This window comes from Desmodus rotundus, chromosome 8 (assembly GCF_022682495.2).
Source record: "Desmodus rotundus isolate HL8 chromosome 8, HLdesRot8A.1, whole genome shotgun sequence".
In the NCBI taxonomy this organism is placed as follows: Eukaryota; Metazoa; Chordata; class Mammalia; order Chiroptera; family Phyllostomidae; genus Desmodus; species Desmodus rotundus.
In genome coordinates this window covers 111,749,909-111,777,420 of record NC_071394.1, presented here as the reverse complement: position 1 = coordinate 111,777,420, position 27,512 = coordinate 111,749,909, and the positions used below count along the sequence as shown (strand labels likewise).

Here is a 27,512-nt window from a genome sequence, read left to right as displayed (position 1 = left end):
TCTAAGTCCCTGTGAATGGCAGAAAAGCAAGCTACAGAACAATATTTAGCATAGTGTGATTATGTTTTTTAGAAAGACAGGAATAAGCAATTTAAATATATATGTACGTAGATATACAAAGCAAGTGGGTAGATATGTACTCATGTAGGGGCAAGAGTGGGCAGGAGAAGGGACATTCAGATTGTACTACGTATTCTTCTCTAGGACACTCATACTCACAGGTTGTCTGCTAATTTTCTTCAACACTGACTCATCTGAGGGAAAAATTCCGAGCACAGTAACACAGGCTCAGCGTAAATCAGCTGGGGCTAGGGGTGGTGGAAACTACATCTTATCCCAAACCCCATTTAAGAATTCAAGGATCCAAAACTTTCCTCCCTGTGGGGCTGCTTATAAAGCCCCCCTCCTCCTCACCGAGGTTCAAGCCAAAAAAATAACAAGCTTGCAATTCTTGGAGAGACAACACAGATTTTTTTAAAGATTTATAAAGTTTAACTTCATTATTACAACAGACATGCAGCCGTCAGCCCAGAAAGAAATTTGTGCAATTTCTTGTCTTAACTTGGCAGAGAATAATGGCAGTGTTCATGGGGGCAGATAAATGGGGGGTCACAACGCTCAGGGCAGGAGGGTTTGTAATAATAAAGGCTTGTTTCTCCCACACTCCGTATAAAAACGTTACATCCCCAATATTCACCACACTTATGTAAGCCACTTGTGATTGAAGTGCTTGGTGAATTCTACCAGCAATAAACACTGATGCTCAAAAATGTAACTGAATAAAGGACTTTTCTTGCAAAACTGGCTAACTTTGTTCTTCTCCCCCTGAGTCTTGGGATCCCAGCCATTTTCACAAAGTAGACTTTAATTTGTTTTGTTCAGAACAGCGGAGACTTTTTCCAAGTGAATAGAAAATTCCCTAAAGACTAAGAGGAGGATGAAGGGAGAGAGGAAAAGAGTGAGGGGGGAAATACAGGGCAAGACACTGAGAAATACCAAAGCTTCGCCAGACACAGAGCCCTCCGATTGTGTTGGCCGACACACGGCAGCCAACCGCACGCAGATAGCAAGTCTTTCAAAGGTGGCAGGTCCACACTGACCTGCTATGTGAGAGTAAAATACACACTGGATTTCAAAGACTTAGCACACACACACAAAAAAGAATGTTAAAATACGTCATTAAAAATTCTTTTACAGTGATTACATGTTACAACGGTATTTCGAAATTGGGTTAAATAAGACAATAAAATTAATGAAATTTAATTGATCATTTTTCTCACTTTTTAGGTAATGTGGGCTGACTAGGGTCTCCCAAAGTTCACGTCCATCTGGAATCTCAGAATGGGACCTTGTTTGGAAAGTGATAGGATTACTTGAGGTTCTTGAGATGAAATTATTCTGGATTTGACTGGGCCCTAAAACCAGTAACTGGTGTCTTTAGAAGTGAAAGGAGAGGGAGACGGGGACACAGTGAGGCAGCCACGTGCAGCCAGAGGCAGACACTGGAGCGATGATACAGCTACAAGGAACACCAAGCATTGCCAGGAGCCCCTGCATGCCGAGATAAGGCAAGGAAGGGTTCCTCCCAGAGCCTTCGGGGGAGTGTGCCCCTGCCCACACCTAGACTTCAGACCTCTGGCCTCCATATCTGTGAATAAAGAAACTTTCTGTTCCTTAATCCACCCTACTTGTGATCATTTGTTATGATGGTCCTATGATACTAATATATCTGGCTACTTGAAAATGTTAAGTTACTTGTAGCCAACAGTTTATTCTTATTGGACACAGCTGTCCTGGAGTTTAAAAGAAATCCACTCCCAAAACCAAAGTCTTCACTATGGACCCTAACAGCTTAGGCATAGAATAGTCCCAACAGTTCCTAAGTGGTTCTACGTGGCGACAGTTATACCCCATTGTGACAGCTTTGCTCACTTGCTTTAGAAGGTTTGGGGTAGGCTATGAAAAGTACTTCCTACATGTGTATGCGTATCACAGGACACTTCGAAACCTAAGCGCACAAAATTGCTAGTACACGTGGGCCTTACTGCCCAATTTACTAAAGAAGACATACTAAGTCCTTTAGAAAGCACTCAAACATTATCCTTTGACTGCCAACAACGCAGTTTCTGCCAAATGTTCCAAGTCGCTGCCACCATGCCCTCTGCCTTGGCCTTCATATCTCCCTCCCATATGTTCAGGGCCAGCCACTGTTCTTCAAGATAAGAGGGCTCCCTTCAAAACACCTTTCCCATGTCTCTCCTTAATTAGGCAAGACAGCTTCTATCTCCAGGAAATCCCAAGGGAAATGGCCTTGCAGCTTCTAACAAGTACCAGCTAAAGGACAGTGTTTGAGGGAGTGTGCAGCCAAGCCAATTACTGCAGCAGCCAGCAGCCCAAGCACAAGGAGGGGAAGGCTGCCCAGGTGACTTCACCACCCCCAAGAGCAAGTCTCAGCAGATGGAGCAGAACCGTGAAAGGAAAGGTCACCACACAGCTTTTGATGGGGCTAGGATTAAAATGTTTATGCGACAACAGGATCCAGGGTTAGAGGTCAAGAGAATGTAACCGACGTCGTCATAGGATGCAGAAGCTAGGATGGATGGTGAGAAGGAAGCTAACCTGGATAAACAAGTGATCGTGACCCAGATGACACAGACAAGGGAGAAGGGTGCGCGCAGTTCACTCCACGTGGATGAGTAAGATGGGTGTGAAGGTATTTGGGAAACATCCAGAACTGCAGAGAGACAGCCAAGCTGTCTAGCAAGATTCTTTCATCCTTAAAACACTTGAAAGTCATTATTTGCTGGAAAACTTAAACCAGTGACAGGGATGTCCCACAGCAAGAACACACTGACAGGACATGTATGGAGTAAAACTGTGAATCCAACATCTACCAAGCACCTAAAATAAGAAAAGCACTTGAATCTTTGTGTGAGGAAGGTATTCATTGTTCCCCACTATTCATAAGATCTAAGATTCTGAGGATCTAAAGGCTAAGAGACTTGCCTGAGCTTATTCAGCCGGCTCTGCAGAGGAACTGAGCGTAGGCAGATAACTGGTCCTGTGACTGTGTGTGGTCCTCGCTCTATTAGATGACATCTCTGCTCCAGATTGGACAATGGCAGAGTGTTTCAAAGTCAAGGACCAAAATAATAACGAGATACAACCTCACACCCACGAGGACAGCTGTAATCAAAAGAGCAGGTAATAACCAACGCTGTCAAGGATATGAAGGAAGGGGAATCCCCACACGTTGTCGGAGGGGATGTAAAATGGTGCAGCCACCTGAGAAAATGGTTTGGCAGTTTCTTTAAAAGTTATACATAGACCAGTGAAATAGAATAGACAGCCCAAATATAAACTTTCACCTATGTGGTCGACTGATTTTCTTTGGCCCTCTACAGACGTTTAGCCTAGGACTCCCCTGAAAAGTCTCTTGAAAGAGGGCATTTATAGGGCAAAAGATAATTAGGAAAAAAATGATTTTCAACAAGATGCCAAGGCCACTCAGTGGGGAAAGGAGGAGTATTTTCAACAACTGATGCTGGAAAAACTGGATAATTACAGGCCAAAGAATCCAGTTGCTAGATGCTAACCTTACACCACACACAAAAATTCACTCCAAATGGATCAAAGCCTTAAACATAAAACCTAAAACTATGAAACCCTTAAAAGAAACCTTAGGGGGAAAGCTTCATGACATTGGATTTGGCAATCCTGAAATACACCACCAAAATCACAGGCAACAAAGGAAAAAAAATAAATAAACTGAACAATCAAAAATTAAAACTTGTATGCACCAAAGAATACAATCAACAGAGTGAAAAAGCAACCCACAAAATAGGAGATAATATTTACAAATCAAGTATCTGATGTGGGGTTAAGATCCAGAATACATAAAGAACTCTTACAGCTTTCCAACAACAACAAAAATAAACAACCTAGTTAAAAAAAAATGGGCAAAGGACAAACAGGCATTTCTGCAGAGATATACAAAGGACCAACAGGCCCATGAAAAGATGTTCAATATCACTAATCGTTAGGGAAATGCAAACCAAAACCACAGTAAGATACCACCTCCCACCAACTGAGATGGCTGTTATCAAAAACACAGAAAACAAGTGTTGGCGAGCATGTGGAAAAACGGAAACCCTTGTGCACTATCGGTGGGAACGCAAAATGGTCCAGTATGGAAAATAGTATGGATGTTCCTCAAAAAATTAAGAACAGAATTACCATATGATCCAGAAATTCCACTCTGGCTATACACCCAAAAGAGCTGAAAGCAGGAACCTGAAGAGTGTTTGTACAGCCATGTTCACAGAAGCATTATTCACAACCACCAGCGGCAGAAGTGATCCAAGTATCCATCAGATGAGCAGATGAACAAAATGCAGGATAGGCATCCAGTGGAATACTAGTCAGCCTTAAAAAGGGAGGAAATTCTGACACACTCTACAACATAGATGAATCCTGAAGACATTACGCTAAGTGAAATAAGCCCATCACAAAAGGAGAAATACTGTATGATTCCACTTAAATAAAATTGTCAAAGGATGGGAAAAGTAGAACGGTGGTTGCCAGGAGTGGGAGGAAAGAAATGGGAAGTTCCTGCCAAATGGGCACTGGATTTCAGTGTTGCAAGATGGACACAGTTCTGTGGCTAGATGGGGTGATGCTTACACAACATTGTGAATTGCTTAATGCCACTCAACTGTACAGTTGAAAATAGTTAAGAGAGTTAATAGTTAAATTTTATGTGGTGTATCTTTTGCCACAACTAAAAAAAATGTTTTTTGAGGTTCAACACACATTCACCACAGGACCCCAGCAAACCTACTCCTAGTGTCTAAGCCAAGAAGAGTGGAAACATATTCCCACACAAAGGCTGCACACAGATGTCCACGGCAACATCATTCCCATCAGCAAAACAGTGGAAAGAACCCACATGTCCATCAACTGGTGACTGCAGAAACAAAATGTGGCAGGTCCCTACATGAGAGTATCCCTTGGCAATAAAAAACAATGAAACGCTGATATGTGCCACAGTGGATGACCCTCCAAAACAGTAGGCTAAGTATAAGAAGACAGTCCCAACAGACCACATATTGTATAATTCTATTTATACCACTGTCCAGAAAAAGCAGATTTATAGAGACAGAAAGTAGATTAGCAGGCTGGGGCTGGGGATTCAAATCTGGCTGATCGTGAATGGACACAAGGATCTTTAGGGGGTGATAGAAACCTTTGTAAAGCTGGATGATGATAATTGTACAACTCAGTCAGTTTCCTTAAAACCACAGTAAGATTTTAAGTAGATAAGATTATACACTTAAAATCGGAATTTTATGGCATACAAATTATAACTCCATAAAGTTGTTGTTGCTGTTTTAAAGGCAGGAACTGCAAACAACTAATCATCACTTCAAATGAGTCTTCGGCAAAGTGGCATCCAAGTGCATCCCCAAACTGAGGGTTAATTTCTCCTCACAAATTAATTAGCTTAATCGAATTGGGGGGGGAGAAAAAGAAAAAGTAAAAAAGACCAGCACATGGGGGTCTCTATCTGTCCTTTCCTGATCTAAAAAGGAAACCTTACAGTGTCTAGGTGGCCACACCTCCTCTGACAGAGTTTGTCTCAGCAAGAGAGAAAGAGCAAATAACAGGAATAAGTGAGTCATAAAGTAGGTTGCCCTGTTTTTAAAATTAGTGGCGAGTTTGAAACAATTAAAACTTGCTAATAATAATAAGGCCATGTTGCTGGTGTTCCTTTGGGCTCCCTCACTCAGCACCTTGGACATCCAACTTTCTAGCACGGTCACAAATTCCCTCGTCCTTAATTGGAATCTAAAGAGGATTTCTGCCCAGTGAATCGAGTTCCCCTCCTGGAACCGCAGCATACAATGTAAGCTGCAGCACACGGTGAGGGAAGGAGGCGAACAATTTCTGGAAATGATTAAAAGGGGGTGAGGAGTGAGACTGGGGATGGGAAGAATTGGGGTAAGAGGGTCTGCATTTTCATTGGCTGCCACTGTGAGCTGTCTGAATTTTCCTCTTAATGGAGTGCGTATATTTCTTAGGAAAAAAAAAATATTCTAATCCTATTTTAAAAGCACCACACCACCTGGAGTCTGCTGTATGCAGCTGTGACCCCAATAAATTTTGTATTTGCAGGTGAACTGCTTTGGAAACAGTCTGAATACTGCTCTTGTGATTTGCAGCCGTGCTTCTCAAACTTGAACCTGCTCAGGAATCACCTAGGAAATCTTGTGGACATGCAGATTCAGATTCAGCAGGTTCAGGGTGGGGCCTGAGATTCTGCATTTCCTCAAAGAGTTCACATGTGAGGAAACTCTATGAGTAGCAAAGATCTGAAGGGGAAAAATATGGTCTGAGGGATGTGGGTGTGAGTACCACTCTCCTCTCCCCACATTAGCTTCCCATGTACAGTTTCACTTTAAATGGCTAAGTAATGCTTTCCGAGACACAAGCCCTCTTTCCTTCTCCACTACGCGACGAGCTTCTGGGTCACCCAGTGGTACATGGAAGGCCAGCAGACACCATCAAGCTATGACTTAACACTGGGATTTTAGAAATCTGGGAACTTTTGGCACAAGTGAAAAGAAGAAAGTGGGAGTGGGGGAGGAGGTCTTAGCTCAGAAGATCAAATCTGCCTGGAATTGAAAGTGAAAACAGAACTAGAAGGGGAGAGAAGATCATGGATGAGGTAATCCGGTAGCAGAAGTATCTCTGAACACCTTAATTACAAGTGCAATTTTGGTCTGAAAAGCCACAAAAAACAACAACAAAAAATTGAAGACAGTAGTCAAAGATACAGAACGATAATGGAGTTTTGTCATGAAGAAATGGGCAAAACAAGCCAGGCATATCCCTGGCTGATATGGCTCAGTTGGTTGGAGCATCGTCCCATAAACTGAAAGGTCGTGGGTTTGATTCCCGGTCAGGGTACAATGCCTGGATTGTGAGTTCAGTTCCCAGTTGGGGGGCTTGCAAAAAGTAACCAATCAATGTTTCTCTCTCTCTCCCTCCCTTCCTCTTTCTCTAGAGTCAATGGACATGTCCTTAGGTGAGGATAAAAAATAATTAATTAATTAATCAATCCATTTTGAACAACAGGTATAAACACCCTATTTGAAAGCTTACCTTCCATGCTAAGATTAATATCAGAGTAACAGAAAACCATCAGGATATCCCCGTCTGGAGGAAGTCCTTGTACCTGTGTTGGAGTTGAATAAGGAACTGTCCTCTTTATGCTAAATAACCAGGTCTGCTTGAATCAAGGACCCAGGATACTCAGACACTATCTCAGAATGTACTCCAAAGACTTCCACTACCAAATGTCCTAGGGGTGGGCTAGACTGTTCATCACATCTGAGTCACCTCTTCAGGACCAAACCCAAACATGCACCACCCTCAAAAGGGCTTCAAGAGGTCCTGCGTGAGGGCGAAGGAACTGGTGTCCCAGAACTCTAAATCCAGGACAAGTCCTGGAATCTCTTTTAATACACACACATCCAACTCAAGACTCTATCGGTGAACTTGCCAAAGCAGTCAGCTCAGTCTTCAACACACTGGAAAGTCTGTCAAACTGCTTGGCTGGCACGGAGCAGCCCAGACAACCAGCTGACTGACAGGATTTCTCACTCTTCAGCATGTTGTTTTGGCACCAAATCAACCGACATGAGCAAAATAAACAGCGCCATATATGCTGCTTCCTTGGACAGCTCACGATCTCTTGGTATCAGTCATTATCTGGGCTGATGACTTGCAAACACATATAACCAGCCGAACCTGCAAAACAGAGCTGTCATCCCACATTCCCAACTGCCTACCTCTGGCACATCTGCCCGGTAGGGCCTGCCCTCAACTCCAGCACCCCTTTTTCAACTATCCTGTTCTCTTCACTGGCCTCGATGTTCTCCCAGCGCCTGAGGCTCAGTTCGTCTGCACTCAACGCCCTCAGCCTCAGCCATCTGATTCTTCTTTCAAGGTCTCTCCCAGATTTATACCTTCCTCATTCTCATAAGGTTCCAGGGAAGGCCCTTAAAAACCAGCTAAAAGACACAGCTTTCTCCCCACTTGCAAGTCATTCCCATTTCCAGCCCCGTTCCTAGCACCCAGTGTTTAACCCATCACACAACTCCAAAAAGCCACTTAATACTGTTGAGCATTTGTTTGATACTTTCCAAGGCAATTTTAGCCTGCATCATCTTACTTTCCCCTCCCCACAATCCCATAAGTAATTCAATGCCTGGAGAAAGGGTGTGGCTTGCCTGACTTTACCCAGCTGACCAAGGAGCCAGGAGCCAAAACCTAGAACTCCTCGCTAGCACTCTAAATAGCACTCTAAATAGTGTGTGTCTCCTCCTTCTTAAAGTGCAAAGACACATTATTCTCTAGTGGATTCGGTTCAAAATGTTCTACCTGAAATTCAAAACCTTCTACCAACTGATTTATTTCTTCCTTACCCACTGGATCCTATTTCTCACTATTCCTGTTTACTCTTTTTTCATTTTTCTCCCATTTGGCTAGTCTCTTTTGTAAGCTTAGTAATTATGATTTAGCACTGCTTTTAAGTGTGATGTTAGCTACCATTTCCTGAGCATTTAGAATCTTCCAGATACTATTCCAAACTGCTAAATAAATTATCTCATTTTATCAAAACACTTGACTACTCAGAGAGACACATCTAATTTAACACATCCCAGAAAGAACTCCTGGTTCCCACCTACCCCAAACCTGTTTCTCCCCTGGTCTTGCCCATCTTGGCAAATGGAACTACCATCCGTTCAGTTGCTCAGGCCAACAAATTCGGTATTAGGTTCACTTCTGTCTTTTATTCATACAACACCCTCCAACAATGATGGATTAGGATGGATTAGGATGGAATGGATCAAATTCCATTGCTGCTACACTCATAATATGGCCCCAAACTATCTGCTTCCCTCCAATTGCTAACCCTCAGGCAAGCATCACTACCCACTTATACCCAGACTACAATAATAACTCCACCTGACTCTCTTTTTCTACTCCTTCTACTCTTTGACTGGTCTTCTTTATAATAAGAATACTTTATCCTTCCCAGACCAACCAAAGGTGATGCCTTAAAAATGCAAATCTAATCTGAAACCATTGGAAACAGCCCAGGTGTCCATAACAGGTGAATGGGCAAACAAACTGTGGTTCATCCATACAGTGTGATACTGCTCGGCAAAGATTAATAATAATAACTACTGATACACGCAAAAATGTGGATGTACCTCAAAAATACTACGCTGAGTGAAGAAGAGTATGGATTGTACCATGTGACATCATTTATGTATTGTTCAACTTATATATATTTATCTGAAATCTGGAATATCAAAACTACCTAGGGGGACACAGATTAGCTCAGTGGTTGCCTCTCAGGGCAAAGGATTCGAATGGCCAGGAGCAGGAAGGAGCTGTCCAGGGCAATGGAAATGTCTTGTGTCTTGATACGCATTTGTCCAAACAGATCAGAAGTAAAGATCAGATCAGTTCACGGCATGAAAATTACACTTCGGCAATCTGGCCCCCATCTACCTCCTACCTCTTCCATCTCTCCTCCTAGTCTGCCCCCCACCCCACCCCCACCTGTCTTCACCTAGCCACAATGGTTGCCTGGCAGCTCATGAACTCACCAAGCCATTTCTGGTTTGCACTCCCACCTGACACCCTCCTCCTTGGCTTCACGAAGGCCCCAGATCCTGCACCCTCCACAGAGAGACCTTTCTAGGCACACATCTGAAGGAACCCCCAGGCACTCTCATTTACTTCCCTGTTTTCATTCTCTGTGTGGCACTTACCACTTTCTGTTATTTTCTTATGTACTTACTGTCTGCCTCTGCCACCAGAAAGCAAGCTCTGCAAGAGTAAGGACACATCTGTCACTGTATCCCCAGTCCCTAAATCAACGCCTAGCACATTAAATAACAATTTGTTGAATGAATGGAAAAAGCTGACATCACCACAATCTCAATTTTACAGCTATGAAATCTGAGGCTTACAAAGGGTAAGTAATCTCCCCCAGGGTCACGTAGCAAGAAGGCGGCGCCACAGAATTCACACCCAGGCCATCTGTTGCGCAGGTCCACATCTCAATCATTCTGAAGTCTTTACTCACATCAGCTATGCTTCTTTGTTTTGCACAGTTCGCTCTGCCTGGGCTGGGCCTCTCTCCTATCCTTCCACCTGCCCCCGCTCATGATGGCTTCTCTCTCCATTGACTTCATGCGTGATTATCCACTTTAATTTTTCTTTCCCTCTGATTCAGTCTCCTGAGCAAGGTGAGGAGATCCTAGTGACTTTGGCTTCCTTTTGTCACTCACCACACACCTCGGACAGAGCTGGGCATGGGCCCCTAACCAACACTCACGAACGTGTTTCCTTGGAGGTGGGGTGAGTCAGGTAGCCCTATGGGTATGTGCAAATCCTGGGTTATATGACTCACTGCACTATTTCAAAGTCTGCTGACCTTCGCTTCCTTGGCACCCTGCCATCCAGTTTCAACACCAGCTTGTTAGAGCTGATGCAAATTACAGCTGCCACCATCAGGCGCTATGACAGTACTCAGGTCTCGCTCCTGCACTTCTGGAATCTCCTGCATACCACAGAGGCCTCACAGAAGGTCGCACAGGCTGAGAGCAGTCCCCAATGAATGGGACTGATAAGCACAGTGTGGAATTAATGGAAGTATCCCTGTCTTCCCCTGAGGTCGCTTAAGAGATTATGCAAAGCTTTCTCCTAAGGCAAGGTGGTGTATCACTCCAAGTGGATCATTAGAGACATTTTTCACATTTTTTTCCCAAAATAAATACATTTATCTCCTGATTAACAAAATAATAAGCCGTGTGCCTGGGTCTCTGTATGCTAACAGAAGAACAAATTAAAGAAAACCTATTAAAGCCTTTAGTTAAAGCAGGCAGCAAAGCAACAAAAAATATAGTTAGAAAACATGCCTTTACAGGCCACTGATTTATTTTTTCTAGTTCACTAACATAATGTTGACTTTCCAACTATACTGTAGGGCCTTTTTCTCACGTCCTAGGCTTTAACTCTCTGGTGGTACAATACTCATGATACCCTGGTGAGAATTTAATTCTCATTTGAGGAAGAGGAACCACTGGGCAGAGGTGGTCACATCATTTGCTTAGAGAAGGATTAAAAGTGGATGTGACTTCTCCTTGCTCCATCTTAGGGCAGAAATCCAGGCCATGAGACAAGTACTGCGTGTCGTCAGGTGCACCAGGTCGCAGGGTCACAGGAACCACACTCAGCCCCGAGTCAGCAGACGTTACCAGGGCCACCCTGCCGCTGACCACGCGCTTTGGGTGAGTCACTCCACCTCTCTGAGCCTCAGTGTCCTCATCTTTAAGAAAGGATTTTCTTCCCTCCAGTCTCACAGGTGAATATGAAAGGACCCATTTACTTACTATTAATAATTATGTACTGAGTACCTACTATACACAAGGCACGGTCCACGGACCTGGCATATGGAATGAACCAGAGCCCCTGCTTCACGGAGCTTCTACTGTCACAAAGGAAACAGACCAGAAATTATTTTAAATATACATGTGACTTCCAAGTATTGCTAAATGCAGTAAAGAAAAGCAAAACAAGGTAAGATTATACAGTGATGAGATGCTGCTATTTTAGACCTGGGGCAGGGCAGGGGACTGGTTGGGAAAGCTTCTCTGAAAAGCTGGCGTTGGAGAACGGACTGAAATGAGACTTGACCACAAGCCACGCCAATACCTGGAGAAGGAAAGTGTGCAGGGAGTACCAACGTGCACAATTAGATGCCAGAGACGGAAGCCGTTCAACATTATAAAGGAGTCGATTCTATTTCCATTGTCATTTGGTGATGAATTGTCATAAGGACTTTAGATAGGAGCTACCTGAGCAGAAATCTTCTAAAGCAGCCCATAGAAAAAAATGTTAAGTGAATAAATGACAATAGATATGTAACACCCCTGTGTGCATGCATGCACAAGTAAAAAAGATGAAAATCCAATCACATTAAGTGTATCGATTATGGGAAAACTTGTAAGTGGATGGTCCATATGATTCCATTAAGTAGTAAGTTTGTCTTATACTTTAAAACAAGTTTTCTAGGATGAATTGCTGTCAATGTCACAGAGGTGTCAACGTCCACCAGAGCTTCACATGTCAATGTCACAGAGGTGTCAATGTCCACCAGAGCTTCATATACTAGGTTCTGCCCAGTCTTCTAGGAACCCCATCACAGGTCCCAACACGTATGGTTCTGCCTGGCAGGAAGGACAAAGGATGTGACTATGGTCATCTTCCAGAACTAGGATGGGTGACAGCAGAGTAAGGACTCACCGACACAGACACCAGGGGACAAGAACTCTGCAGTCTGGGCATTCCACCAGCTGTGACATCCCGGCCCCACCCCCGCCCCCACATCCACCTCCCCAGCATTCCACCTCCCCTCCATGCCAATCCTTAGCTACTTCTGTTGGCAAAATATACCTGCCTGATTTCTGGTCCCCATTCCTGCCCTCGTGGTGTCTTCCTAGTGACCCTGAATTTTGAATTCCCATCTTTTCTTTCAAAAACCTAACTAAAATCCATTTTATAAAGCTGTCCATATCCAGTGCCTTCCATCCTGAAAATGGTTGGCAATTTTTAACTTATTTTTGTTTTAAAAATGTGTCTTTACACTCTGCTGCTAGATGCCACACTACGGATGCAGCTCACAGACATCGTCTTGAGTGACAGATGCCAGACACAAAAGAGTCCATAGCACGTGGTTCCATTTAGGGGAAGTTTCAGAAAGGCAAACTAATCTCTGGTGATGATATCAGAACAAAGGTTACCAGGGGTGGGGAGGGGGCACGAAGGAACCCTCTGAGGTGCTAGAGATGCTCTATAGTTTTTTCTGGGTGGCCGTTGCATGGATGCACACATATGTAAGAATTCACGGGGCTAGATGCAGTGCTTCTCATTTCAGCCCTTTACTGTCTGATAATAAAATTAAAAGTTAAAAAGTGACCTTCCATGGGATCATGCTGAAACACTGCTATGCATGCCATCTTGTTTAGAGCAGTTTGGGGTCTAAAGCATCCAGGACAGTCATTTCCTCACCTCTCTGGCACTCCTGGCACCTTCCACAACCCGAGTAGGGACCTCTTTCATCTTCCTTCCTTCCTTCCTTCCTTCCTACAGGAAATTCTACTGGGCCAACACAGTTACCACTCGTGACTGTCAGCTCTAAAACAATCAAGGGTATGCATCTGTCTGCCCTGGGCCAGTCATAAAGAACACTTATTTTGTTTGTTTTATGGCCTGCAGGGCTTCAATGAACTAGAAAAGTCTTTGAACATGCCTCTCAATAGGGGGACCATAAACATCAGTGAGAGCAGCAGAATGCCTGTAACAAATGAAATCCTCTCTGTAAACCATTGGGAGGAACATCACCCCCTCTACCCCATGAGAAAGTTTGGGAAGAGATGCAAAACACTACCCTGGAAAGAGAACCCAGGTGGGCTAACTTTTCCCTGAGCAGCCACTGCAGCTTGAGGAAGTTGCTTCACCTCTTTGCGCCTCGGTTCCCTGCTGGTAAAATGACCTCCCATACCTTTCTCTTAACCCCAGGTAGGAGAATCAAGTGATGAGGCCTATACTTTGGCAAAACACGAACTGCTGAGACGGATGGAGTTTTTAAAACCGAAATAAAATAGATGTCTGTGAAATGCCTGTGTTCCAAGAACTTTCACATCTGCTAAATGATGTCATCTTCACAGTAAGTCGATGAGATGGCACCTTGACTCCCACTTCACCAAACAGGAAACTGAAACACAGGCAGCTAAGCGGGTGCCCAAGGGCACTCGGCGCTAGAGAAGGGCACATGCTCCCCGTTTTCACCAAGCAGCCAGGTCGTGGGCGCACCTGCGAATTCTGCCACAGGTGCCTTCGGGTTTGCAATGGATTAGGGGCAGGAAACCATTAAGAGTAGGAAACCATTGGCGGCTGTTCCTAAATAGCAACCTCCGTCTATATTCAGAGACAAATGAACTGAATCAGAAGCCACTGAGCCTCGGAAATCCAGGTCTTATCGGCACTGCACTAAGTATCCAGATCTCTCCTCGGAGAAGCAGATGCTCCCATTGTTCCCGGTACCTCCCTTGAAACTGTAGTTTACCCTCACAACTCCCCGCGACAGGTCCAACCCTGTGCACTTACCTCGCAGACACAGAATAAAGTCCTGCCCGTGTGGACAGGTAACTAGGTTTCTTCGTGGTGGGGAAAAAAAAAAAAAAAAACAGTAACAAGAAACAAAAAACCCACCAGCACTGCATCACGAAATGTTATTTGGAAGCATGTGCTTCCTAAAACAAAACAGTCCTCAGCAGATTTTGTGTTTTGCCCTATAAACTAGTTTCTCAGTTACATAAAACTCCAAATTGCAATCTGAAGGCTTTGCAGGCTTGAATTTCCATCTTCCCTGAAAGTTTATGAGCAAACAGAATTAAATTTGGTCCTATTTCTCTCAGACTTTGTGTATCACGCCTGCCAAATGAAACATTTTTCCTGTGTGTGTTGGCGCCGCGATACCTCCTTGTAGAGAAGTCACCACACATGAAATAATGGTATGCTATAGACTTATGTGGCCAAACACAGATTTTTTAAAGCATTTTATGTACCCCTTCCATGTTTTGTGCTTTGCTGTAGCAACACTGCTTATCTGAAGAGTCTCCGAAAAGATATTCTTAATTGCTTGCATTTGCAAACCTACAATCAACTGATACAAAATATCACCTTAAAACAACAAAGCCACTGCAGGAGATGGAAGAGTTCTTACTAGACTATGGTGAGGGATGTGCAACTGTATGCATTTACTCAAAAGCAACTGACTGCACACTTAAGTGAGTTTTATGATCTATAATATATACCACAGTAAAGGTGATAAAAAGTATGCCCAAGATTGACAAAGCATTTCACATTTTGAGTCTTACTCAAATTAACATTAAAGGCATTGACCTTTCCTGTGCTGCCAATGTATTTATGGTATTAATATTACGGGGCAAAACAAGTTTCCTCTGAAGCAGGGCTTCTCAACTTTGGCATTATTGTCATTTGGGGCCAGAAAATTATTTGGGGGTGAGGGGGCTGTCCTTTGCATCATGGGATGTTTAGCAACAACCCTGGCCTCTAATCCCTAGGGGTCAGATGCACTCCCCTCCCCCCAGTACAATGACCAAATATCCCCTGGGAGGGGCAGAATACCTCCTGGGGGAGAGTCACTGCTCTAGATGTTGACAAGCTGAAAAAGAAGTTTGCTCTCTGAAGGAGTGACTGACAAGAACAAAGAGTCGGGACTCTCCCCAACTTTGAGGCTTGTTTTGGTGCCCCGTTCACCAGCCCCCAGCCAACAGGCCACTTTTTCTCTCATGGGGACACGGCTACCTCTACGCTCTCCATATTATACAGTCAGTGTCACCAACCTTTGGTATCTCTGGGCCACACTGGAAGAAGAGTTGTCTTGGGCCACACATGAAATACACAAGCACTAACAAAAGCTGATGAGCAAAAAACAAGTTTTGAGTAAATTTATGATTTTGTGTTGGGCTGCGTCCACAGCCATTCTGGGCTGCAGGCTGGACACCAGTATAAAGCATTGTTTTTTTTAAATTAAGGCTAATTGTATAGCCCTGTGCCCTTGTAACTCTCTAGGTATGGAACTCTGCCAAAAATTGAAGCAACTGTGTTTTCCTTAAATGCTTCGTGGCCACTGATTCTGAGACAATGAGTCAAACACCAGACAATTCAATTTAGCCAGCATTAACCCAGCAATTTTAGGCTCCAGGAACTTTGGGGGGCCTTCTCTCTTTTAATTTCAAGGTTGAAATTATGGCTCCCATTTTATAGATGAACTGATCAAGGCTCAGAGAAAAACTGAATTATGCCCAAGATCACACAAGAGGCAGAGCTAAAATTAGAGACTCTCTAAGTCCCATGTTCTTTTTGACTTCAGAGTTAAAAGTGTATTCTCTCTGAGCTGCTTTAAAAGGAGCTCACAGGGGCCAGACACCCTGCTGGTTGACTCAAACCTATTAGCCCATTTTAAATCCTCACTGTTAAGCCTTGAGGGTAGCAGTTATTCCTACTTTATAAACAAAGAAATGGAGGCTGAGGTGAAGTCCTTGTCCAAGGTCACACAGCTGGATATCCTAAATTTGAACTAGTCAGTTTGAACTCTGAACTCTATGGTCTTGCCACTAAATCCTACTGCCCCTCCTCAAGTATAAATGGACTATTTCATTAAGAAGAGTCAGTTCACGGCTTTCGTTTTTTAGTAGATAAATTACACTTTAATTCAAGAGGATTTGGGTTTGGGCTCATACATTCACTTATGGTTTCTTTTGTAACACTAAAAACATGGTCCCATGGACATCTATGAGATACCTGGACGTGCCCTACATGAAACAAAACAAATTATCGAGAAGCGGTCAAGTTAAAATGTCACTACTGCTAGCCTAACAGCTAATCATTTCTCCTGTTTTCTTCTCTAGTTGTTTCATTCAGCCGATAACCACTTCACTTAAAATCTATTCAGAGAAACAAACACATATCAAATAATCATACAATTAAAACCCCTTTAAAAAAGCACCAGGAAGGAAAAGTAAATACAGAGGAATTCAGAAAACTTATAATGGGAAGGCTGGACGAGGCAATAAAGGAAATGCAAGGAGCCTTGACTGGTGTGGCTCAGTTGGCTGGGCATCATCCCACAAACTGAAAGGTCGCCAGTTCAATTCCAGGTCAGGGCACATGCCTAGGTTACCAGTTCAGACCTGGGTCAGGGCACGTACAAGAGGCATCATGGATTGACATTTCTTTCTCACATGGATGTTTCTCTCTCTCCCTTCCTTCCCCTTGCTCTTTTAAAATAAAAAAAAGGAAATGCAAGGAGTCTGAGATTTGCAAGGAAAGTTGAGAAGGTGAGAAGACCTTCAGTACCAGGGAACAGTATGTGCAAAGGCCCTGAGAAAGGAGAGAACCATGCAAGCATGACCTTGAAAAGGGGCCAGAGATAGCAACAGCCAGGCCATGCAGGGCCTTGGGGACTCAGTAAAGAGAAATTAAAGGGGCCTAAGCAGAAGCAATACATAGTCAGACCTACATTTTTAATGATCTTTCTGGCTATGTGCCACACGCCAGCCAAGTAACTCTGAAGCAACCCCTGCTAGAACGTAGCTCAAAAACTCTACGCTGGATCCTGCAAAACAAGTTTGTTTGTTTCTTTTTTCTTTTCTTTTTTTTTTTTTTTTTTGTTCTCTCTAGGGTGTGGCACACCACCCTGGCTGTGAACTAGCTCCCTTCTTTCTCTGTTTCACTTGTGAAGTTTAAAGGCCAGACCTTTTATCAGGTCTGGGACCTGTTTTTCTTTCAATAGTCCCCAGCAAAGTACCTTGTATCTTTCCGGGTCCCTCCTCATTTTCTAACCTCTCTGCCCTCTCTGACTTGCCAAGGGGCCAGTCAATACCAAAAGTACAGAGACAAGCTGCGAAAGAACCACTGATTCTGCTCTTACACCCCCTTATGCCCCATCAAGTAGTTAAAAAAAGAAAACAAAAGCAAATCTGAGATCATGTCACTCCAGAGGTGTTAAGATTCCTGGATTCCCCAACGCTCTCTGGGCCACACACACACACACACACACCCCAACCTGGTGGCCCCAGCCAATGGAGCACTAGCTCCTGCTGGCACAACTCCAAGCTTTCATAACTACTTTCAGTTTCTCCACTACAAGAAGCCTCGCTTCACCCCACCCTGCTCTGCCAAGAGTCCTTACCACCCACTGACACTTCCTCCAGGAAGCCATTCCTACCCTGGCGGTTCCAGCCCATGAATTGCCCTGCCACGAGTTCCAACACCACTCTAAGAAAGCAGTTTTTTAAAAAATTTCATTGTAACTGGTTCACGGCCCATGTCCCCAGGTCCCCGACACATGCGCACACAAACACACAGTCAGTAGCTCCAGAAAGACAGAATCTGGGTGTCAGAGCCCTGGCATCTAGCGCAACACCTGGCATCCAGTTGGGACCCCTTTAAACACTGGTTGAATGAATGAGTTTTTCCTTTCCTGTAAGTTTGGTTGTGAATATGAACATGAAAGACTCAAGTCACAAACTTCAGGAAAGGTGCCACATCTCACTCTTGGAAATCTGAAAGGCACATATACTCATACATAATGTCAGACAGGACCAAAACTTCAGGAAAAGTTTTCAGATACTAAAGCAATAACAGGCAACAGGGAGAGACAGTGCTCATGATGGTAACCCAATAAAAAGCCAGGGCAGAAACATTGAGCTGACACAGTTCCTACAACGGCCAACTCTGGTTGCTAAACAACAAGTCCACTGAGTAACTGACCTTGCTCTGGATGGTGCTCTTAATTAGTCTAATGCCCTTCATAACCAACTCCTGGCCCTTCACCTTTCTTAGAAGCACACTCCCCACTTTATCTTTTTTGCATTCCTGCCTCTGAAACACCAACCAGGTGGCATTATTGTGTCAGTTTCAGTTTTCTTGGCTGAATTCAAAAGGGACAAATAATACAGGGTCCGGCACAAATAACGCCCCTGCTTAATACAAAATACTTTTTTACAAAATCATAAGGATGTGATTCTGTAACATAACAATATCACACTCAAGTATACCATATGATATTTTAAGTGAAATGTTCAAATTAAAACTATAAATTATTATATCCATAGTATCACCCTACCAACCACACTCACGCGGGCGTTACTTCGCCAGACCCCGTGTATTGTCCAGGCCTGACCTATGGTCCTGCCACTCGGAGTGTATCAGTGGACTAGCACCACATCACCTGAGAGTTTGTGGTAACTCTCGGCCCCACCCCAGACTTACTGAATTAGAATCAACCATTTCACCAGCACCCCAGGTGATTCCTATGCACGTTAAAGTTTCAGACGCGCTGGGCTAGATCCTACATTCATTCAACAAGTATTTATTGGCCCAGTATAGGGTTCACAGTTAGGTGGTCAGCATACCCATGAGGATGTGAATGGCATGGGAAAAGGGTACACACAGACATTCCACTGCTGTTGAGAAGCTCCCGTAAACTACTAAAAACAGCCGGACTGGGTAGAGAGGTTCTATCAGGGTTAATAATCTTTACAGCAAAATTCAAAAGTGGCCACTGCAGCTCGGTTACGGGACTCTGGAACCTGGGAACTTGACCCTGTTTGCAGCAAGCAAGAGGAATACATGGGAGGTGTGTGCGTGTGTGAGGGTGTCTCTTCCCGGACTCAGCCGCAGGCCGCGGGAGCTGACAAGGCCAAGTCCCCGCCCCCCTCAGCTGTCACCCTGTCAAAACAAAGCTGCTGCTGACAGCGCTGGGCCAGGCTGCCCCGCGGCCTCGGGCAATCCTCCCACCGCGGGAGTACGACGCCCACAGCTGGATCTGCAGCTGAGGGACTACGGGGTTCTGAATGCTGGGAAGAAGAGGCAATGGCAAGAAATGTGTGTCCTCAAACTGAGCAATAGCGCCTGCCGCGCTGGGCTGTCACCTTGCCAAATCCTGTTTACACCCCCAGCCACCGGGTCAGCGTTTTAACTAAACAATAATGCAACACTGACGGGGCTGTCACTGCGCCTTGCAGCGCCTCTGCCCTCAACGGAGGGCGCCCGGAGCTCCAGGACCCTCGCCTCGGGCTGTGCCCACCTTCCCAGTGGGTGCGATCCGCCCCGTCTACCTCCGGAAAAGCGCAGAAGCCCGGGAGCCTTTCTTATCCTCACTCCCTCCCCCAGCTCCTCCCAAAGGGACACGGGGAAAGGACAGGAGAAGAAGGGGCTTTCAGATCCCCCCAAAGATGTTCCCTCGGTCCTGGGGCGCTCGCCACACAGTGAGCACAGTTCCACTCTTTGGAAGGCGCCCCTGGCGAGCTCCTACAAAGCAACAAAGCCCCAGGACAGCCCAGGAGCGCGGGTACATGGGCAACTCCTTCCAAGAGGGAGGCGTGAAACACTCGGTCTCGGTGATCCCCCTTCTTCCAACCCGACAGCACTCCTGTCCGAGAAGCAGCTAATTGGGCGCGGGCGACAGCAGCACTTCCGCGGTGCAGCGGCCCCAGGCGGGAGGCGGGAGGCAGGAGGCGGGAGGCAGGAGGCGGGGGCGGGCGGGGGAAGGGGAGAGGGCGGGGGTCCCGCGGGCTGGGCCCTAGCCCCTTTGGCGGTCGGGGAGCGGCGAGCGAGTACCTTGCAGGCGGAGTACACTCCGAGTTTCTCCAGTTTCTTGGCCCGCGGAGCGGAGCGCAGTTGCGCCTTCTTCACGGCGATTCGGGCCGAGCCGCCGCCTCCCGGTCCTTCGGCCGTGCCCGCTGCCGCCACTGCCGTCGCCGGTCCGCAGGAGCCCGAGCCCCCGGCGGCGGCTGCGCAGGGGGAGCCCTGCGGCGGCAACGGCGGCGGCGCGGGGGGCTGTGGGGGCAGCGCCCCGAGCCCGGCCCCCGCCCCGGCCCCTGCCCCGCCGCCCGGTCCGACCCCGCCAGCCTCGGACATGCCGCCCGCAGCACCGCAGGAGGTGCCGAGTGTCAGGCGCTGCAGCCGCCAGGGTCTCCCTCCCGGGCTCTAGTCTCTGGGAGAGCGAGACCCTCCCCCCACGCCCTCCCGCCCCCAGCGCCCACCCCCCTCCCCGCCCCAGCCCTCCCCCGCGCCGCTCGCCCGGCTCGCTCCGGCCGCGGCCCGCGCTGATGGTGGCGGCGGCGGCAGCTGCTCCCCTAGGAGGGAGGGGACTAGCGGCTCCCCGGCCGCCGCCACTGCACACGCCCTCCCCGGGCTCTCCTCCCCGGGGCTCCGCTCTGCGCCCGGGCCGCGGACATGTTCCCCGGGCTGCGAACGGAGGGTGCGTGCAGGCGCTGCCAACCTCCCGGCGATGCAGGAGCACAGAGGCTTCCCTCGGCCTCCTTCCAGCCGCCGGCGGGGTTGGCGCCCCCCACCCCAGCGCCTCTACACCTAGCGCTCCCCCGCCAGGGGGCGAGGCCAAGCTCGGGTGGGGTTGAGGGATGGGGGGCGGGGGATCGGGAGCTGGAGCCCTGGCACCTGCTGGCCGCCTCTATCTCCGCCAAAGCCGACCCCCGTACTCCTGAGCTGGGGGGGAGGGGGAGGGGGGCGAGATTCCCAGTCATTTGTTCTTCCACTTTGTTCCATCCTCTCTCGGAACCGAGAACTTCCTTCACCCTAGCGGGAGCCAGAGGAAAAAAAAAATATTTTTGAAAAGTACCCGTCCATGCTAATCCTTTCTTTGTTGCTAATTCGCCAAAATAAAGGCGTGATGTTTTCTGTTTCTTTTTAAATACTTTTTTGTCCAACTTTTTTAAAAATTAAGAACGCGCTTTTTTTCTATAGCAATTACTGGACCCAATCTGCCAAAGGAAGAAAGAAACTGTTAATCAGTACTTTGTGTAATTTTTTTTTAAAATGCTAGTTGTTAAAAGAACAGTTGTCTAAAAGCACTGTCAAAATGAAATCTATGCGCAGTGGCAAAAGTTTGAATACAGAAAGTTTGTTAGGGCTCATCTCTGCATGGTGGGATTATAATCTCGCCATATTCTTTTCTATAATGTTACAATTTTCAAAACTGATACCACAAGCATACATATTAACGAGAAAAAAATTTTGAGCATCCAAAAAGATGGGTGTTGATTTTGGCCTCCATTTAAAAAAAAAACAAAAAAAAACACAACTCAGCGTTTTCGACCATCGTTGAAACTGTTAAAAACGCGTTCTTTGTTGATGACAATGACGGTGCTGTTTAGTAAAATGGAATAAACATTTCAGTTTCTCATTTGAAAGTTGTGCATCCTCGGTCAGTCTTTCTAAAGCAGTTTTTAAAAGCCCAGGGCTGTTCCGTGGGACCCTTCACAAGTGCCCTGCTTTTATAACATGAGTCATAATCTTTATGTAATAGAGGTCATAATGTGAGTATTATAAAATTCTTGGCATGCCATAAAGCTCGCATCCAACTGCAGTGTCGCCTTAAGGAATGTGCTTTTCACTGGAGACATGCCCCTTGCCATCCCGTTTTTTCCAGTTAATTTTCTCTGCCCTTTTTCTAGATTCTCTACGTTCATTTAATTTCTAAAGCACAGTGATATGTAAAAATGGAAAAGTTTTCGAAGTTTGTGGATCTTAACAGTGATGTTAGAGCAAGAGGAAATATCTTCTCCCAACTTGCTTAGCGTGCTTTCTGTTAGCACTGTTACCCTCCGCCTGGCTCTGCTGTTTCCAGATTTTTTTTTGCCATTCTCACCCCAGCAGGAGGAAAGTCTTAAACGCTGTGATCCCTTGATCCTCGTCTGTAACAATGTTAGCAGGTATTGATAGGGTTGTAGTTTCCCCATGTAGGCATTTATCAAACTGACGGACTAGTCCACCTGAGATTTGTGCATTTCAGGAGATATAAATTTCCCTCAAACATAGTTAAAAATCATAAATATTGAACTCTAGTTAATGGTGCTTATGCTGAAAGTTTAGTTGTGCAGTGCTCTGGTATCTGCAGTATCTTTTGCGATGCATCAAAGAAACGAGATGGATTGATGCATCCATGAATGGGCAAATAAGCAGATGAACAGATAAAGAAAGTAGAGTAAATTGTTAAGGGTGAATCTAGGTAGTGGGTATAGAAGTGTTCGCCGTGTGGTTCTTCCAAATTTTCTGTGTGTTTGCAATTTTCCATAAGAAAATGTTGGAGGAGGAACCCAGCTTTAATATTAACTAACTGCCACCTCCCCCTCCAAAGCCACTCCCAGAACGCAGGATGCAGCCTATTTCCAGGTTATTTTGATGTAGAAAAAAAGCTCGTTTCAAGCCATCCTGAAAACTATCACCGTCTGAATGATGAATTGTTTGTGACATCAACTGAACATTATTTTTCATTATTTCCCAGCTCAGAGCACCCAGCTGACACATTGCCTTAGGCTGAAGGCCTCGAGTTTCAAGGACTATTCAAAGTCCCTTATAAGCACCAGGCAGGAACATTTCAAGGGCAAAGGATTTTGGAAGGCTTCCTCATCAGGCTGTTGCGAGCATTTAGCTCCTGTATGTAGACCCCTTTTGAAAGTGGGTATCAAGAAAATAAAAGGCAGCACCCTGGCTTGTGTGGCTCAGTTGGTTGGAGCTTCATCCGGTAGCAGAAAGCTGTCAGGTGTGATCCCTGGGCATGTTCGGGAGGCAGCCAGCTGATGCTTTTCTGTCACACTGGTGGTTCTTTCTCTCCCTTCCTCTCTCTTTTAAATGAATGCATAAATAAGTGATACAACAAATTGATGTTTCTCTCTCTCAAATCAATTAATAAAAAAAATTTTAAGAAAGTAAAAGGCAATGCTTTAGTTTACAAAGTATTTACAACTTACTGAGGAAGGGAAGCCATCAGAAAAGAAAGGGCATGGGGAGTGGGAACGGTAAGGGGCCACTTGACCACTGGAGGTTACTTCTGGCTCATGGATACTCTTATGAGGCTGTTACAAAGAATGACCTTTATACAAATATATAGATAGATCTCCAAGAAATACTATTGAATGAATCCCAGTACAGTATATTACTATTTATGTTAAAAACAAACTCACATCGGCATATAAGCACAATTCTGTGTAAGTTCAACAAATGCACAGAAAAAAGATTTAGAAAGACTCTTCAAAGTAGTTGCCTTTCACTGGACACCCTTGAGAGTAAAACTCACTTTTCTCATTTTTGTTTATTCCCAGTTCCTCACTCAAAGAAAGTGCTCAGTAAATACTAGTAGGCATGTCTACCACTCTCTGATCTGTTCACTCTGTCTCCACAGTCATCACCTCTCACCCCAGCTACTAACAGCAACTTCCTAATTGGTCTCTGCTTTTACCTTGCTCCACCACAATCCCCTCTAAACAGTAGTGCAGATGTTTAAAGCTATAATGAAAACCTTATCCCATAATCCCCTGCTTGAAACTTTCCAATGGCTTATCATAACATTTAAAATGCAGTTTCAAATCCATAATCTGGTAGGCAAGGCCCGCCTCTCCTTGCCCTCTTCCCCAGTGTGTGGCATACTCCAGGCAAACTTGGGAAGCTCCTTCCTGCCTCAGGGCCTTTGTGTTTGCTCTAGTGCCCAAAACTCTCCTCCAAACAGCATGGCTGGCCCAGAATACCTTTAGTGTGTTTTATTCATTTTTAGTTTCAGTTTTTCTTAATAACAATTTTTCTTCTTTTATTGTTGTTTTTTTAATTATATTATAATGATTATGCCATAACAGTTCTCCCAATTTTTCCCTTTTGCTCCCCTCCACCCAGCAGACCCCACTCCCTCAGGCAATCCTCCCACCAGTTTTTAATCCATGAGTCATGAGTTTAAATTCTTTGGCTACTTCCTTTTTCTTACTGTACTTTACATCCCCAAGGCTATTCTGTAAGGACCTATTTGTACCTCTTAATCCCCTTACTTCCTCACCCATTCTCCTGTACCCACCCCTCCCATCTGGCAACCATCAGAACTCTCTCCATATCCATGATTCTGTCTCTGTTCTTGTTTGCTGAGTTTATTTTTTTAGATTCAATTGGTAATAGATATGTACTTATTGCCATTTTTTTTTCGTTCATAGTTTTGATCTTCTTTTTCTTAAATAAGACCCTTTAACATTTCATATAATAATGGTTTGGTGATGATGAACTCCTTCAGTTTGTTTTTGTCTGGGAAGTCATTTATCTGCCCTTTGATTCTAACTGATAGCTTTGGGGGTGGAGCAATCTTGGTGGTAGGTCCCTCCTTTTCACGACTTTAATATTTCTTGCCAGTCCCTTCTAGCCTGCAAGTTTCTTTTGAGAAATCAGCTGATAGTCTTATGGGAACTCACCTGAAGATAACTACTTTTCTCTTGCTGCTTTTAAGATTCTCTCTTTATCTTTAACCTTTAGCCTTTTAATTATGCCATGTCTTGAAGTGGGCCTCTTCGCATCCATCATGTTTGGGACTTTTTGTGCTTCCTGGACTTCCATGTCTATTTACTTCATCAAATTAGGGAAGTTTTTTTTCACTATTTTTTCAGATAGATTTCTAATCTCTTGCTCTTTCCCTTCTCCTTCTGGTACCCCTATGATGAGAATGAATGTTGAATTCTTGAAGTTGTCCCACAGGCTGCTTACACCATCCTCGGTGTTTTGGATTCTTTTTTATTCTGGCTGCTCTGCTGGTTGGTTTTTGCTTCCTTATGTTCCAAATCATTGATTTCATTCTCAGCTTAATCCACTCTACTGTTATTTCCCTGTAAATTGTTCTTTATTTCAATTAGTGTATCCTTCGTTTCTGACTGGATCTTTTTTATGCTGTTGAGGTCCTCACTAAGTTCCTGAGCATCCTTATAACCAGTGTTTAGAACTCTGCATCTAACAGATTGCTTATCTCCCTTTTGTTTAATTCTTTTTAATGAGTTTTGTAAAAGGCAAAAGATTTATATGATCTGAAGAGAAACCAGAGTATTTTTTTCTTGTGTTTTGATCTGTTCTTTCATTTGGCCCATGTTGCTTTGTCTGCTCATTCTGGCAGCCTCCCTGTGTTAGTTTCTATGTGTTAGGTAGAGCTGCTATGACTTCCTGTCTTGGTAGTGTGCCCTAAAGTAGTAGGTGTCCTGTAGGGTTGAGTGGCATAACCTCCCCTATCACCCAAGGTGGGTACTCAAGGTGCACCCTTTGTGTATGCCCTCCTCTTGTAGTTGAGTCTTGATTGCTGTCGGCAGGTCAAAAGGGGGGATTTGCCCAGGCCAGTCAGCTGCAAGCACTGGTTGTGACCACTGACCACCAACCCTCACCCTCGGTGGAGGATCAGCTGTGCAGGGGCAGGGTGGTGGTGCTCCAACATGGACTGCAGCTATCCACTGGGTGTGTAGGCTCTGGGATTTCCTGGGTGGTTCAGGCCAAGGTCAGCCCCACCTGTGTTTTGCCCAGGGCCACCCTGCCTAGGCTATAAAGCAATCTGAGATGGCTGCTATTTGTGCTACTTGATATGGCTTAGAGAACCCCAGGTGAAGCCAAGCTGTTAATCTAGTCTGGCTGCTGCTGGTGCCAGGCCTGGGGCCTCTGAGCAAGAGGTACTAGGAATGAGGGCTCCGCTGAGGCTGGCTATTGCTTGTTTGAGAGGATTTAGGAAGTTGTAAGGCATGAGCCAAGCCAGCCATTCATATGGAAAAGACTCTATTTACAGGTTGGGTGGGCCCATAAGTTGGGTGGAACAGAGTCTCAGGGTATCTCCATGCCAGGGCAAACTGTTAGCCAGGTTGATGGAGTTTCAGATATGGTACCTGCCTGCCAGTTCTGTGGCTCTGTGGGGGGATGGTCCAAAAAAGGAACAATGGCCTCTGCGCACCTTTCTGTCTGGGAGAAAGCTCTCACCTAGCTCTAGCCTCGAGGCCAGACACTTCAGTTCCTCCCTTTATGCCACTGGTGCCTTTTAAGCTGCTACCCCAGTTCTGGAGCTCAGAGGGATTGAGTCTCAGTAAATTTGTGTTGTATTCTTTATGAGGAACTGCTTGGGACTCCAAAAGTTTCTTCTACTGACTCAATCCCCACTGGTTTTTGCAGCCAGAAGTTATGCAGACTTATCTTCTTGGCACTGGAACCCTGGGCTGCGGGGCCTAGAATGGAGCTGGGACTCCTCACTCCCAAGATATCCCTCCCGAATTTTTACCCACTAAATGGGGGTGTAGGACCAGCCCATTCCACATCTCTGCCCCTCTTACCAGTGTAGATGGTTGTGGTTTCTTTAATTTCATTGTTGTCAGATTTCCACTCAACTCAATTTCTGATGGTTCTGTGTGATGATTGTTCTATAATTTAGTTGTAATTCAGAGGAGAAATCACAGCCTAATTTAGTTGTAATTTTGATGTAGTTGTGCAAGGAGGTAAGGTATGTTTACCTATGCTGCCTTCTTGACCAGAAGTGATAACAATATTTCATATTTAATATGAATAGACAAATGTATTTAGCTGAGCATTGCCCTTGTAGAAAGGGCTTTGCCCTGTTGGTTTCTGTTTTAAATATTAACAGGTACTTGTTTTGCCAGCCTACCTACCACTTATAATGAAGGTACAAACTAAGAAAAAATGAAGTCTCCTTTCTTCTGAACTCAAACTAAATGGCTGACAGCCTTTCTAAAGCAGTATGTGACTATCTCTTTGAGCAACTTGAAAATTATGTAAGAAAATGAAATTTCCAAGAACCAAACTTTGGTATGACCTAGATTTTCTGTAACAATATGAATATCATAAATTTTATTCTTGTTATTGCCAGATAATTTTTTTTTTAAATCTAAGAGGGATTCTAATTCACTAAGTCTGTGAAAATGTTCATACACATAGTTTTACAAATGAAGAAAAAAAAATTTTATCAGGACAGGTTTTCTAGTTTAGGTTTCCCTTCTAAGGGCAAACCTATTTCCTCCATTCCTTTA

The 27,512-nt window shown here is 45.0% G+C and overlaps 1 protein-coding gene across 2 annotated transcripts in view; it reads right to left on the bottom strand.

The window, feature by feature from the left end:
* Nucleotides 1–21,067, bottom strand: part of KAT2B (lysine acetyltransferase 2B) — a 93,138-nt gene extending 72,071 nt beyond the window's left edge. Inside the window, exon 1 of one of the 2 annotated variants that reach the window (XM_024565806.3) lies at nt 20,296–21,067. In XM_024565806.3, the coding sequence (XP_024421574.2) occupies nt 20,296–20,595 (300 nt within the window). In that variant the 5' untranslated portion in view covers nt 20,596–21,067. The remainder of the gene's footprint in view (nt 1–20,295) is intronic. The other variant, XM_053929699.2, reaches the window with a different exon arrangement.
* Nucleotides 21,068–27,512: the final 6,445 nt, after the last annotated feature.